The sequence below is a fragment of the Ochotona princeps genome, chromosome 10 (assembly GCF_030435755.1).
Source record: "Ochotona princeps isolate mOchPri1 chromosome 10, mOchPri1.hap1, whole genome shotgun sequence".
NCBI lineage: Eukaryota > Metazoa > Chordata > Mammalia > Lagomorpha > Ochotonidae > Ochotona > Ochotona princeps.
Genome location: NC_080841.1, coordinates 24,538,023 through 24,552,819, shown reverse-complemented (window position 1 = coordinate 24,552,819; position 14,797 = coordinate 24,538,023). Strand labels below are relative to the sequence as shown.

The 14,797-nt window shown below is 39.1% G+C and overlaps 1 protein-coding gene across 1 annotated transcript in view; it reads left to right on the top strand.

The window, feature by feature from the left end:
• USH2A (usherin) overlaps positions 1–14,797 on the top strand; it is a 641,433-nt gene that overhangs the window by 178,475 nt on the left and 448,161 nt on the right. Inside the window, exon 20 of the mRNA XM_004578639.2 lies at positions 12,836–13,066. Within this exon, the coding sequence (XP_004578696.2) occupies positions 12,836–13,066 (231 nt within the window). The remainder of the gene's footprint in view (positions 1–12,835; positions 13,067–14,797) is intronic.

Sequence of the window (14,797 nt, the reverse complement as noted above, 5' to 3'; positions counted from 1 at the left end):
TGCAAAGAAAGCTCTGTGGATATAGAACAAATGGAATGGATGAGTTTGACTTGAGAGATTTGGGAGATTTTCATTAGATGGCATTAGTAATGAAATCACAAAGGATTTGTAAAACATTTTGTAGATTTATTCTGCTGTGCAAATACTATGTGCCAATTATAATTTTAGAGGTTGATATTAAGCCAGGAAAAACTGATAAAAGCTGGGAGATATGAGGGCTTCTGTGGTGCTAGAAGGTATTAGAAGAGAGGGCACAACACAGAAGCAGCCTGACAGTCTAAGAGGCAATGATGGAATAAATCAAAATAGTGAAAGTGAGGAGTGAGGGAAACGAACACCATGGTGCCACAGAGGAGAAATCCTCAATCAGGAGGAAGAATTGAAGATGATGCCACATGTTCTTGATCACGGATTACCACAAAATAAAGTGGAGACGATGAAGACAGGACATGGTGGAAGGTAAACACAGGAGCTGGAGTTTGACCCTTTGGTAGAAGCATGTTATTTCATGACCTGCCAGTGGTAGAGTACACAACTCTGGAACTTAACCGTGAGGTAATCATCTGCATGAACATGATGTAGAGAGTATGGTTGATTATGAATTAAGGAGGAGACAACCAGAACATCACAGTGCATGCGACTTAATGTCAAGGATTTCCACTTAGATAGTCTTGGGAAAATTGTGGAAAAATCATATTTGCCTACTTAAGAAAAAAAACCGCAGAAGTAGAGGAAGCTGGGAAATGGCAGAAATTAAGGAAAGAACTGAGAAGGAGCCTTACAAGGAAAGTCAGTGTCAGAGAATTTCAGAATAAGAATGTTAAGTACAAGGCCATCTCCTGTGCAAAGAGCAAGAGAAATGTGAACAAAAATGGCTGGGGGTTCACTAGTGACCCCTTAGGGTGTATTCAGGTGAGCTGGGCTGGAGCTGAGGCCAGCACAAAGAATTGACCATTCAGTGGGCAGTTTCAAAGGTGTGGTTCCTTCTCTATCTTTGGTTGGTTTTGCCAAGATTTTCCTTCTCTTGGATTTCCATTGTTTTAGAAACCTGTATTGAATTTTCCCCCAAATTACATTCTTCATTTTCTAAAGAGAATTATTATATTTTATAGGGGACAAAATAATTTTATATCCTTTCAAATATCTTGTCGCAACTATCTGATTTATCATCTGGCAAGCAGAAAATGAAGTTGTCTGCACAAAAGCAGGAGAAGCAAGTTTTGCTTACAGTTGGATTTATTATAAAATGTGAAATTTTCAGATGAGTTCAGAAGAGAGGAGCTTATTTGTTCTTATATACTTATGAGAAAAATCCTACCCATAATTGCTCCAATTTCCTTTTCCATTTTTAAAGTAGGTGAACATGATTTTTTCCTTAATTTTCCCAAGACCGTCTGTGTAGAATTCCTTGACATTAAGTCATAGTGATAAAGAAGTGCAATGCCTTAGGATGGTCAACAAGTCCTTGGAGGGAAGGAATCCTAGTTGGCTGGCGGCTCTGATTCCTCCTGCCCTCGTTCTTAGAGCAACATGGCAGTCTGGAAGATATATTTTACTTTTATGAACTGCAATGCGTTTTTGGGGAATTTAACACTTTCGTAAGCCTAATAGAGTGATTTGAGCTCATTCTCAGAGGTCAAAGAGGCCAGTAACCTTTCAAGAATTGTGAAGCAGAGTGTTGCAAGCGGTAGTGATGCTCCTAGAAGTTCTGATGGTGTAGGTATTTTACTTTCTGAAATCTCAGTTGTGAAAAATAAAAAAGAGACTTCTAAGGGTTTATCTGGGTATTTCATTAAAACAGCTTGGAAATTATAACTGATTCTCTTTTAGTTCAATCTTTTTTTACTTGATAGGCAATTAATATGGGTGAATTTCATGTGGAATACAGTGCTGTTTTCTCCTGCAGTTTTCATTCCCATGATAGGCTGGGACCTGAGTGCAGGAGGCATGCTCCCAGGGGCTCATGCCCTGCTCTGTGTGGCAGGATTTTGAAGCAATGCCATTGTGAGTCTGGAGGGGCTTCTGAATCAGCGAGGGTAATGAGCTGATGGACTGAGCCCTCTTATAATCCTGATGATGCGCTCTTCTCTAAGATTACCATTTACTTTAGGAAATTTGTGTATTTCCAACCTCTGTGAATGGAGTCCAGTTAAAACCTTTCCTATGAGAAATTTCTTTTGGAAATCCATGCTGGGGTGAACAATGTGGTATTTCTTTTGCCTGTCTTACACTGGCCTCCACACTGTAAGCTGAGAATCACCCATCTTGCATTAAGCAAGTAATTAGTGGTGCATTAAGTTTTCTTTTTGATTCCAAAGTAAAAAATGTATATGCTGTTGCCTGCTGGGATGAAAACATACATTGTTTTGCATGCAGGTACATAAGTCTTTTCATTGTGAATAGGACCCAGAGTGATTAAACAAGCACTCTTAATATGTTAATTTCTAATTTTAATTACAACCATCTTGTATATATAGTCATTAGTGAATACTAATATAAATATTTTTCCACCTTTTTATTCATAATGCATAAACCAATCACCTAGTTACTTCTCTGAGGTTGCCTGTTTTCGTTTCATAATACAATCTTTGTTCTTAGTTATGAATGCATTTTGTTCATTCCTGTCTTGAATAATCCCTCATTAAGCTAGTCACTTTCTGCTCCATGCTAAAAAGGAAAAAATTATCATGCAAATGTGGCATGCCATATTAAAAAGCACATTACCAAACACTTTTGTTGCTGTCCTTCAATTAGTTTCCCTTCTTTGAATTTAATTCCATTTGTTGTTAAACTACTGACTTGATGCATGGACTCATGAATCTGAGGCCGCTGCCAGGAAAGTGGGGGGAGAAATCAAAGGCGAAGAGCTGCAGAGGCGAGCTGAAATGAATTTGCTTCACCTTTGACAAGAACACTTGAACAGCCCTGGAATCCTCTGATGATTCAACTCGGCTAATTATCCAATTATTTGTTTCCAGAAGAAAGGCACCATTTTATGATTAGGGAAGGCTAAAGCAGTCTGAGGAATTTGGTAATGAGAGACAACTTCAGTAACTTCGAAGATAAATAGTATCTGTGCAAAAACTTGTCTCACCGAGTGTTTTTATCCCTCTGCAGTTCTTGTGTCTTAGCTTCAGCGGAATCTTGAGTGCATTGAAGGTTTTTGTTTGTTTGTTTTGCTCTTCCAGAAGAAATATTTTATGCTTGGAACCCACATGTCAAATTTCCATGGCTCTTAAGTGATGTTAAGTTATATTTCTCTTGATTAAAAGCTTTTGGTTCAAAGCAATACTTTTTAATTGCCTAATGATATAAGTCAGTTCTTAGGAAAGAACCGCACATTTAGGAGTTCATTTGCAATATAACTGAAAAATTCATTGCATGGCAGTAAAACAATTTACTGTTAATTACAAGGAGAAGAATTTGCTGTAGCATGCTCACAGATTGCCATGAATCATACAGCACTCCTAGAGATTTATAACAGATGTGTAAGTGGGATGAATTAGCAGGGTTTAATAACAGAGACACAAATCATGCAGACTTCAAGGAGCTTTAATTGATATACTAGAATGTGACGGGCATGAATCACTCAGCCATTCAACAGCACTGTAACATATGGTCAGCTCAATATGCTGCATCTTAAATCGGTTGGTGAGTCGTTGGTTGTCCCATATGGTGGAAGCAATATATTTTTCATGATTAAAAAAAAATACAACCATTTTTTAAAGAAATATGATTGCAAAGTGTGTATGTTATTGAACAGTCACCTGAATGCCAAACTGATTTTTTTAAATGTCTCAAGCGTGGCAACTTTCCAAAATAAACAGGGCTACTACTTGCACCACCAGATCGCTGGAGACCTTTTGAAAACCAAATCTGTGCTTGTTGGCACACGTGGCCCACAGCAAGCCACAGAAAGCACAGCTGAGGGTAGAGGTGATTGTCAGGGAAATCCTTCAGACTTCAGGCAAAACAAGTAAGAGGAAAGGATGATGTCACTGTAGAGAAGTTCAGGAATGTACAGCTTTACACTCAGAATCAAAAGTTGAGTGCTGGATTCTGGTAGGAAAGTGGTGGTGATAATATGGTGGCTGCACCCATAATAATGGGATCTAACATTGGATGCCAATTTCTTAATTGGATGCTGAGTCCTTCAGAAACATCTCAGAGGAAAACACTGCCCATCAACTAGGCAGTACCACCAATTCCATGTGATTCTTGATGAGTTTTTTTCTGCGTGTGAAAGCAGGTATCCTCTCCGAGGACAGGTAACTGGTTGTGTACAAACATGTTTTTATTGGAACTGGAATCTGGCAGCTTTTGGAAAAGCTTTTGCAGTGTTAGTAAATCTGACAGACTTGAAAAAAGAATATTGCCTCCTTAGAACTGTGACTGCCAGAATTTAATGTCAACAATTAAAATTTATTTTGATCCTTACCTAGTGTTTATTACTGTTTGTATACACAACAGACCTTACTAATACAGAGATGCACTATTAGATGGAATTACCATCTGTTCAGAGCGAAATGCTGGCATCTGTCTTAGATGCTAAAACGAAAATGATATTATTTCTAACAAAACAAAATTAACTGCTCTTTGCTCTCCAACTTTAAACTTGAATGTGTGTGTATACACCCAAGGAAAGGATTTTGTGTGTGTGTGTGTGTGTGTGTGTGTGTGTGTAATATATGTAGCAGCCCCGGACACCAGATTTGTTCTTTTACCTAGCTCTGTTACTTTGCCACGGAATCTGTTGCGGTTTTGTTATGCAGCTATCTTGCTTTTAAAATTCTGTTTTAACTTCTTAGTGCACTGATGATACATCCTATAGTAGGGGGGTTGCAAGAATACCACACAATTTATAAAAATCAACTAAATGGATGAGGCTCCAGGAACCAAGATATTTTACTAGATGTGTCCTAAAAACCTGCAGGGAAATGACTTAGGAAAATTCATTCAAAGTTGCTGTAGGTCCCACAGTGACACCTTTAGGAAAATATAAACTCTATCTTCTCTGAGTATCTTAGCTATTCTTAAACATATATTTTAAGAATTATCTTCAGTAATCCTTCTTGAGTATCCCATTAAAACAGGTCTCTAGCTTTTGAAGTTACAGATTTTGGAGGATCCAGGACAATGGTAGTTCCCATAGTGCTGTTAGATTGGTGATGCTGCTCTCTGAGAAGGCATACTTGAATTCCATATATCACAAAATAATAAATTTTGTCACACCAGCATTTAATGCATGTACATAGTGCATTAACTGTAACTGTAGTACATTTATTTTTGCTGGAGGAGACTTGAAAATGATTAAAAAATCAATAGTTTGCTGTCAGAGAAGCAAAGTGTTACGACACATCTCAGTAGTTAATTGCGTAAGCCCCATAAAAGCTTCGAGTTTGGGTAGCAAGAATGCCATAATCACAGTTGAAGCAACAACCTTTTTATTAATGGAGAACTTTAGAGAATGTTGTTTGCTGTTATCATGACTACTATATGTGCAGTTCAAAAGGAAGGAATACATTTTTTCTTCACATACAAGATGCTAGTTACACGCCAGTTACCATTGATTATTGAAATGATAACTGGGTTAAGGTAGTACCTGTTCACCAAATTCACTCAAGTTCTCCAAAATCAGTGCTTTCTAACTTTCTTCACGTCACAGAAAATGTAGAAAAGTCAGCAGCAGTGTTTGTGTGCTGCACTGGGTTAGAGAAACAAGGTGGCAGTGGACCCCAAGGGATCAGCCAAGGGATTCCTGCTGGCTTCCTTGAAAGCTGAGAGTGCATCCAGCATCCTTCCATGCTTAGTAAGCACTGCTTTACTGAGAAGCACTGCTTTAAAAGGTTCAGCAAAAGAATGTTGAACATAAAAGAGATGATAAACATAGCCAGGTCTAGCACCCTTTAAAAAATGAGATTACTGAAGACGAGAGAAACCAAAGAATCAATTAGTCAAGAACCCACCCTTACACGCTTGAAAAGTCAACATAGAGACTAGTTTTTCTCGTTTTAGACAGAGGTCTTCTATGTATTAGTAAACAAACATTAAAGTGTTAAAATATGTCTTGTTACCCCCAAGCCCCCAGTTTGAGAATTGTCAGCAAGGGAACACTGAGTGACCCAAGGAGATTTGGGGAGAATGCTTTTCTTCTACAGGAAGTGATCGCCAAGAAGTTGTACCAGGCCAGTTGCCAGCTGGGAAATCATCCTGTCACTACCTGGATTTGTTTGTGTCTTGGCCCTAGTGATTTTTTTTGCAAGTTCTTTTGGCCTAGTACTGTTTGGCAAATTGCATTTCTTGGCATAGTTTTGCATCTCTGAGATAAAGCAAAAATAATTTTCCCTTGACAAGATACTAAAGGATATTCTACCCTTGCCTGTCCAGTTCTCACACACCCTTGGAATGAGGAACAGCTATTTGTTCCTGCATTTTTCTGCCTTTATCCTAGAAATCTGATGAAGTTCTGACATGTTGGTACAGCCAGACAGACTTTGTAGACAACATGTAATTCCTTGAAATTGAATCAAGAGGGCCCAGTGCGATGTCTCAGTAGCCAAATCCTCACCTTCCATGTTCCTTGATCCCATGTGGGTGCCAGTTCTTGTTCTGCTTGCTCAGCTTCACATCTAATTTCCTGCCTGAAGCCTAGGAAAGCAGTAAAGGATGGCCCAAAGGCTTGGGACCTTGCACCCACATGGGAGACCCAGAAAAAATTCTTGGCTCCTGGCTTGGGATTGGCTCAGCTCCGGCTGTTGTGGCTACTTGGGGAGTAAGCCAGTAGACAGAAAATCTGTCTCCTCTCTGTAAAATATGCCTTTCCAATAAAAAGAAATATATCTTAAAGCATAATAAATGAATAAAGAAACTCGATTTTAAAGAGCAGTCCTTCAGTAAGAGTTCCTGTTGATTATACAAATCAAATCTTCTGATGCTCAAAATTCCACAGTATGTATTAAAATTGTGAATTTGTTCATGACAACATGCTATTAATAAGATTATAAAGTAATAGCAATGCATAAAGAATACATATATTATCAGGATATTTTACAAAAGAGTATTTGTGAGCCCAGCACGATAGTGTAGTGGTTAAGGTCCTCGCCTTGCACGCCCGGGATCTCATGCGGGTACTGGTTCTGGTCCCAGCAGCCCTGCTTCCCATCCAGCTCCCTGCTTGTAGCCTGGGAAAGCAGTTGAGGACGGCCCAAGGCTTTGTGACCCTGCACCCACATGGGAGACCCAGAGGAAGGCCCTGGTTCCTGGCTTCGGATTCACTCAGCTCCAGCCATTGCGGCCGCTTGGGGAGTGAATCATCGGATGGAAGATCTTGCTCTCTGTCTCTCCTCCTCTCTGTATACCTGACTTTCCAATAAAAAATAAATAAATCTTAAAAAAAAAGGAATGTTTGCAAACAGAAGTCAGACTAGAAATGGAATGTTTGTGCTATTGGAAAAACAAGCAAACAAACCTCCTAATTTTATTTTTATTTTATTATAATTTTATCTCAAGTGAAAATAGACATTATTTGTTATTTGAAAGGATGGATATTGGAAGATCCATTATAAGTTTTACATTTGATAGAGGAATCTCTAATTTAATATGGATAATATTGAACATAAATGAATTATACCTATCAAATTACATATCAAAAAAGGAGCTATTGGTACTAGCAGCGATGTCTTGCATTTGCACACAAATTTGTTTTCTAAAATCTAAAATTATTCTGTATATTTAACTTTGTGATAGCAATTATTGTCAAAATATTTCACTGAAAATTTATCCTCATCTGGAAGAAACAAGTTATAAATGATTTTCAAAAAAAACCATACACAGTTGGAAACGTTTTAAAAAGGAGGGAATATAATCTCTCAGTCTGCAGAATTGTTTTTATTCTTCAGTGTTGTCTCGTAATTTACTGCTTTGTAGCTAGCAAGTGTTTAAAGAACATTTGTTAGCACCTATAAGCCCTTCCCTTTGATAATTTGGCAAGCAAATCTTCGCTGTCTTCTTGATACTCTGTGTGTGTTCAGGAAACTCTGATATGCTCACCATTTTACTTTGTGTGTGACCAGCCTCTTTTAATTGATTGACAGCTTTACCTAATTCTGCCTTTCCGTCTTAGAGGAGCTCCGAAAAGAATGACTCAGTGGGAGGTTCACCCTCTCAAAAGACTTACTTGACTTTCTCCACAGGAAATAGACCAACACACCAGATCAAAATTCTTTTTTTAAGCAATAGGATAAAAAAATGTACTCAAGTTCAACTGTTATCACTATTGACTAAGAATGATCTAGTTGCTTGGTAGGGTAGTTCCCCTATGAACTCAAAAGATGTGTCCTAAAATATGTTAACATTAATTTCAGCTAGCATCTCAGCATAAGATGCCTTTATTAATAAATATTTGCTAATTTGTTTAAGTGTGTTGTCAGTTTTAGAAGATTTTTTTAGAACTATAGAGTGTACTGGAGTTACTTTTACTCTGCTCTTGATTTTGCATGGCTGGCACTGTCACATAGTGGGTAGAGCTGCGAAAGCCAACCCCGGAATGCCCTATAGACACTGGTTCATGTTCCAGCTGCTCCACTTCTAATCCGGTTACCTGTTAATTGCTGGTAAAAGCAGTGAAGTACATCCCAAATGCTTGTGACTTGGTCACCCACATGGCAGATCTGTTTGGATCTCCTGGGTCCTGGCTTATATCTCCCAGCTCCTGATTTTGGCCTGGTCCACTGTTGGCCATTAAACAATCTGGTGAGTAAGCCAGCAGATAGAAGATTTTAATCTCTCTCACCTATCTGTGTGTGTGTGTGTGTGTGCATGCCTTTCCTTCTCGCACCATAATCTTTCAGTAAGTAAATCTCATTTATTTTCATTTTTAAAAGACTTATTTTATTTGAAAGGCAGTGTTACAAAGAGAGAAGAATAGATCTTCCATTCATTGGTTCATTCTCCCAACTGTTACCATGTCTGGAGCTGCACAGTTTCCAAAGGGTCCTGGAGCTTCCTCTGTGCCTTGCACATGGGAGCAGGGACCTGCCAACTTCAACCTTGCTCTGCCACTTTCCCAGGCTATTAGCAGGGAGATAGATCAGAAGTGGAGCAGGAGGGACATGAACCGGTGCCCAGGTGGGATGCTAGTGCCACAGGCTAAGACTTAGCTTTCTGTACCACAGCCCCCAATAAATCTCTCTTTAAAAAGTGATTTTTAATTCTAGGGTCAGTAAAGAAATGATTTTGAAAACATCAATAAAAATTTTTGTTACTCATTTAGTTGGGCATTTTGGAGGCAAATGAGTTTGTATCAGACATCAAAACAATAGAACCTTGAAGAAGAGGCCGTGTATAAACAACAAGGAAATTTTCAGCTATTGATTAGTACAGGAGACTTATTTATTCTTTTAAATGTTTTAATAAAATAACCAATTTCAAACACATGGATCGTTGGAATAAGTCCAATCAGATATCACTGGGCAAGGTGGTGTTTTCCAGCATGAAAAGTTCTGGTCCTGTATCCCAAAACTGTTAAGAAGCATACATGAAGTACAGAAAGCATAAGAGAAAAACTAAAGAGACTGTTAAGCCTCAAATTTTATAAAATAAAAATAATGTAATTAGTGTTTCATTGCATTCCTAAAACACTCTGTTAGCCCTCCTTTCTCAGTTAAGCTCATAACCAAGAATGGCTTGCTAGAGGTTTTGTTTTTTTAAGATTTATTTTATTTGGGCACGGCGGCGTGGCCTAGCGGCTAAAGTCCTCGCCTTGAACACCCCGGGATCCCATATGGGCACCGGTTCTAGTCCTGGCAGCTCCACTTCCCATCCAGCTCCCTGCCTGTGGCCTGGGAAAGCAGTTGAGGACTGCCCAAAACTTTGGGACCCTGCACCCGTGTGGGAGACCTGGAAGAGGTTCCTGGTTCCCGGCATCGGATCGGCGCATCGGCCGTTGCGGCTCACTTGGGGAGTGAATCATCGGATGGAAGATCTTCCTCTCTGTATATCCGGCTTTCCAATAATAATAAAATCTTTTTAAAAAAAGATTTATTTTATTTTCATTGGAAAGTCAGATAATACAGAGAGGAGGATCTTCCATCCATTAATTCATTCCCCAAGCAGCTGCAACTGCTGGAGGTGCACTGATCCAAAGCCTGGAGCCTCCTCTGGGTCTCCCACATGGGTACTGGGTCCCAAGGCTTTGGGGCATCCTCAACTGCATTCCCAGGTCACAAGCAGGGAGGTGAATGGGAAACGGGGACACCGTGACATGAACCGGTGCCCATATGGGATTCAAGGTGTGTGCAAGGCAAGACTTTAGCTTCTAGTCTACTGTGCTGGGCCTGGCCTGGTAGACTTTTAATACAGATATGGAAGCTAGACTATGAAGAGAAGGTCAAAGAGAAGAAATTGCTGGATGGCTTAATATTTCATTTTGTTTTAGTTTATTTTAAAGTTGGTTCATAGAAGGAAATCTTTCAGAACTCACCATTTAGCCGAATCTTAGCCATGAGATGCAAAGACAAATCATGCACATTATATATAAATTTTTATATGCATAAAAATATCACATGGGTTGCACTGGAGGAAAATAACCAGAATTGTTCATTTTCTATCCAAATTAGATTTTTGCTCAATGCCTTTTCTGTTTTATTATTTATTAAAATGGTACTATAAATAGTCATTTCTCTTTGGAAAGGTGCACAAGATATAAAAAAGTGTGAAATAGTAGTGGGTCAAAGTTGTTTTAAGCTGAATATCCATTCGTGATTTAAGGGTTTCAGTTCCTGTATACTCATAGTTTTGATTTCCATGTATTGAAATGAGCAATGACTTTGCATCTGTGTCAGACCATGTTAACATAGGTGTGAATTACATGTCCACTACTGACATTTGGGCTCTGTGATTGTGATATGTATTCCTTCACTTTCATCCTCAAATTCAGCCAGCATCTTGAACATGTTAATAAATCCACAAAATCAAACACTTCAAAAAAAAAAAAAAGCCGACTAAAACACTACCTTCATTTTCAACAATACACCAATGTGACTCTGATTTCCTTATCCAAAAATATAGTCGTAGGTATACTCTTAGTCCCAAGAGGCTCCAAAGAACACCCAGTTTCCTGGACCTCAGTGTACACCAGCTTCCAATGTGGGTGGAAGGGCAGAGCACCCCCTGCCTGAGACTTGGTCTTGGTAACTTCAAGGCCAGAATCGCTCGTACTCCCTCACGGCCTGAGACTCTTACTGGAGACCAGTGTGCCTGGGCCATTGTTTATAAGCCACAAAAGAATAGCCTTTTCCCCTTGCTGCATATTGTATGTTATGAGGTGCAAGGAGGTTGTCGAGTCTCACGGCTTCTTCAGTGCTTGTTGGAGTATAAAATGATACAGTGCCATGTCGGAAGACAACCTAATGATTTCCTCTGCAACCAAGCATGTGCTTTATGTAATCCAACATTCACATTTCCCAGAATTCCTCAGAAGTTAAAAGGTTAAGTCTACACATACACCTATGCATCTGTGTATCTGTGTGTAGATCATCTTAATTTGTAATTGTCAAAGATTAGAAGCAAAGATGATTTTCTTCTCTAAGTAAATGGATGAACTATGGTAAATCCAGGCGATGGAATGATATTTAATACTAGAGGTATATGAGCAGCATGCCATGAAAAGGCCTGAAGAAAACTTAAATGTGTATGACTGAGTGAAGAAGTTAATCTGAATAGCCTACATATTGTATGATTCCAGTGAGGTGGCATTCTTATTAAAGTAAAACCATGTAGTCAGATCACTTGGCACCTAGGGCTAAGATGGGAGAGGGACAAGTAGGCAGGGACCCCGATGATTTTGAGAGAAGCAAAAATACTCTGCATGACAGTATAATGATAGATCCATGCCATTGTGCATTCACCCAAGTCCATAGAATGTGCAATATCAACAAGTCCCACTGGGAACTGGGAACTCTGGATGACAGAGAAGCATCCGTGTAAGTTCATCAGCTGTAACAAGTGCCACTCTTGAGTGGGATGGAGAGGGGGGGAGTAAGGTTGATGCTGGTATGGGGACATGAGGCATGTAACGTTTTACCTTCCTCTCTAAGACTACAGGGTTCAGTCTTAAAAATGACTTGAAAAACACTGTCAATAACTGTCTTGAGTCATTCTTCCTGCATCACCCCATAGTTATCACTAATTAGCAACAGTCACCGCTGCCTAGTTCTGCTTCGGTGCCATAACCTCTGTAATCTCCCACCTGGCCCGTGTCAGTCATTTCCATTATTTGCTTGATCTGTGTGAATTTCAGCCCTGCGTTTGTTCCCTGTCAAGAAATTTTATGAACAGGGACCAGTGCAGTATTCTAGTGGCTCAAGTCCTCTCTTTGCATTGTTTTATGAACAGCGCTAGTTTTTGGTTATAGGTTCACTCACTGATCTTGCCACTTGGATGAGGCAACTCCTTTCAGACACGGATAGTTATGCAGAGGAGGGGCAAACATGAGATCTGAACAGGGTTAGGCACTGGGCATTAGGGAATCTGGTTGGTAAAAGGACTGCAGGTGGGGCACCGCAGGCAGCACTGTTATAGATAATACCTGTTATTTAACAAGGAAAAAAATGAATTTCTTTCTGGAAAAATTTTGTCATAAAACATTTTGTGTCCTTTTAAGTCCCTTTGTGAGAAACCCTGGCAGTGTTTTCAGTCTCTAGAACTTTGTAGATACTGAGACCATAGCTAGTTTGATGGTGAATGTGGTGTATGTGTCCAAATGCATGTGTACATATGTGTGAATATTTAATAGAAGCTGAATTCTTGAATGTAATAAATGCTTTCCAATTTTTAGAACCAACTCATTTGAGGGCACCGGTAGTTAAAGCAATCAATAGCACCACAATCCACCTGAGCTGGTTTCCACCTGAGGAACTGAATGGGCCTTCCCCTGTCTACCAGCTGGAAAGAAGAGAGTCATCCGCCTCCGCTCCCATGGTCACTGTGATGAGAGGAGTCCGTTTCATAGGAAATGGATATTGTAGGTTTCCCAGCTCCACCCACCCAATCAATACAGACTTTACCGGTAAGTTTGTTTGACATTCCTTTATTGAAAAGATGCTGTGCCCAGAAGTGTTTTATTTTGACATTCTTTTACGATGTGCTTTATATTTATAGAAATAAAATGATAGAAATAACTAATTTGATCTTTTTATAGCAGCCTGATTAAGTCAATGTGTACATATTTTAATATTCTGGAGAAAAAAAGTAGTGTAAGGAAAGGAAAAAATATTACAAGTGTAGCAACATTTCTGAAAAAAATATGTATATAGCATAGTTTTCAGACATACTTGACCAAGATATTTCTCAGGATATGACTGACTGGGGTCTCTGGGTGAAGGCGTCTGAGACCAGCCCATTGTGCTGGAGGGTTTCAATGTGCATCAAATTACTAAAATTTCTTACTTTCTTTGACTAAGCATCACTATTAGATATTAAATATTTCTTTGTTCTTTTAATTTTTAGTAAACATCTGTTAATAGCCTGTGTCCTGTGGAGACTGCTGTGTGCTGTAGGGAAAGGCAATTTCAGGAAAAATGTGTCTTTTTTCTGGGCTAGGACTGCAGTCCCGGTCCTTTGGCCTCAGAAACAGATTTAAAAGCATGAGAAAATCTCAGTCATGTTTTAATGCAATATTTTAAATCTTTCAGAATTGTAATTGAAAGGAGGTTTGAACTTTCCGCTTGCACAGCCCTGCCTTAGTTGCTTTACCCTATGACAAAATTGATGAGTTCTAGAGTATTCTAGAAATTCTAGGACCATTTTGACTTAAAAGTTCCAAATACTATTTAGGTACAACTATAGACATCTATATTGGCAGAACATATTTTAGGTTTCCATTTTTTGTTAGAGAAAAAAATGCAGGGTAATATAAGACATGATTGTTCTGTAAACTCAAGAAAATATTCATTTAAGTCATGAGAAATTTATTTGGGAGCAAATAACTGTTTTTTAAAATATCCTAAGTATAAGGACAATGAAATTTGAAGTATAAAACACTGCTCAAATATCATTGTTTTATTTTTGCCTATAATAGTAAAGAGTTTGCTTTTCCATGAGACTGGCTGCTGATATATGTTTGTAATGAATCATGATTATGTTGTAGCTGAGATATATTGAGATTAATGCATATGTAACTACCCTCCCAGTCATCAAAATCATCACCATGGGTTAGAAATTGAGCCATTCGACTCCCCTAAAATGTTCAGCTTCTGTTGAATATTCTTAAAATGGCATGGGAAAAAACATATGAAATAGAATGCACAAGTAATAGTACAACCTTTTTCTCAAACAAAAGCAGAAACTAATTTCCTGGTTAAACATTTGGCTTGTGATGTATACCTTCCAAGAAATAGCATCCGTTTCCACTCACCTAGGCAAAGCTTCAGCATGGCTAGCCAGCCCACAGATTTTTGATGGGATCACCTACTGTTGTTGCAGTGAAAGATAGAGTGGCCCGTCCACCGTTAATAAATTTAGTCATCCTCGCTGTCTCCCTTGCTGGCCTTCTGCATGGAGGTGTGAGGGTTTGGGGCAGATGTAGAGTCTGGGAAGTTTTCCAAATTCCTCTTTAAAAAAGTTAGACTGTAAACACTGGCCTCACAGAGCAGGGTCCTTCTGTCTATAACAAAGCTTCCAGCTGTACAGAAAATGTGCTTGGAGTGCCCATCGCTGGAAGGACAAGACAGGGAGATGACAGTGTTGGCCTCAACTGCTCCCTGGAGCTTTGGTAATGCCTGGAGAATAAGTGCTTTGT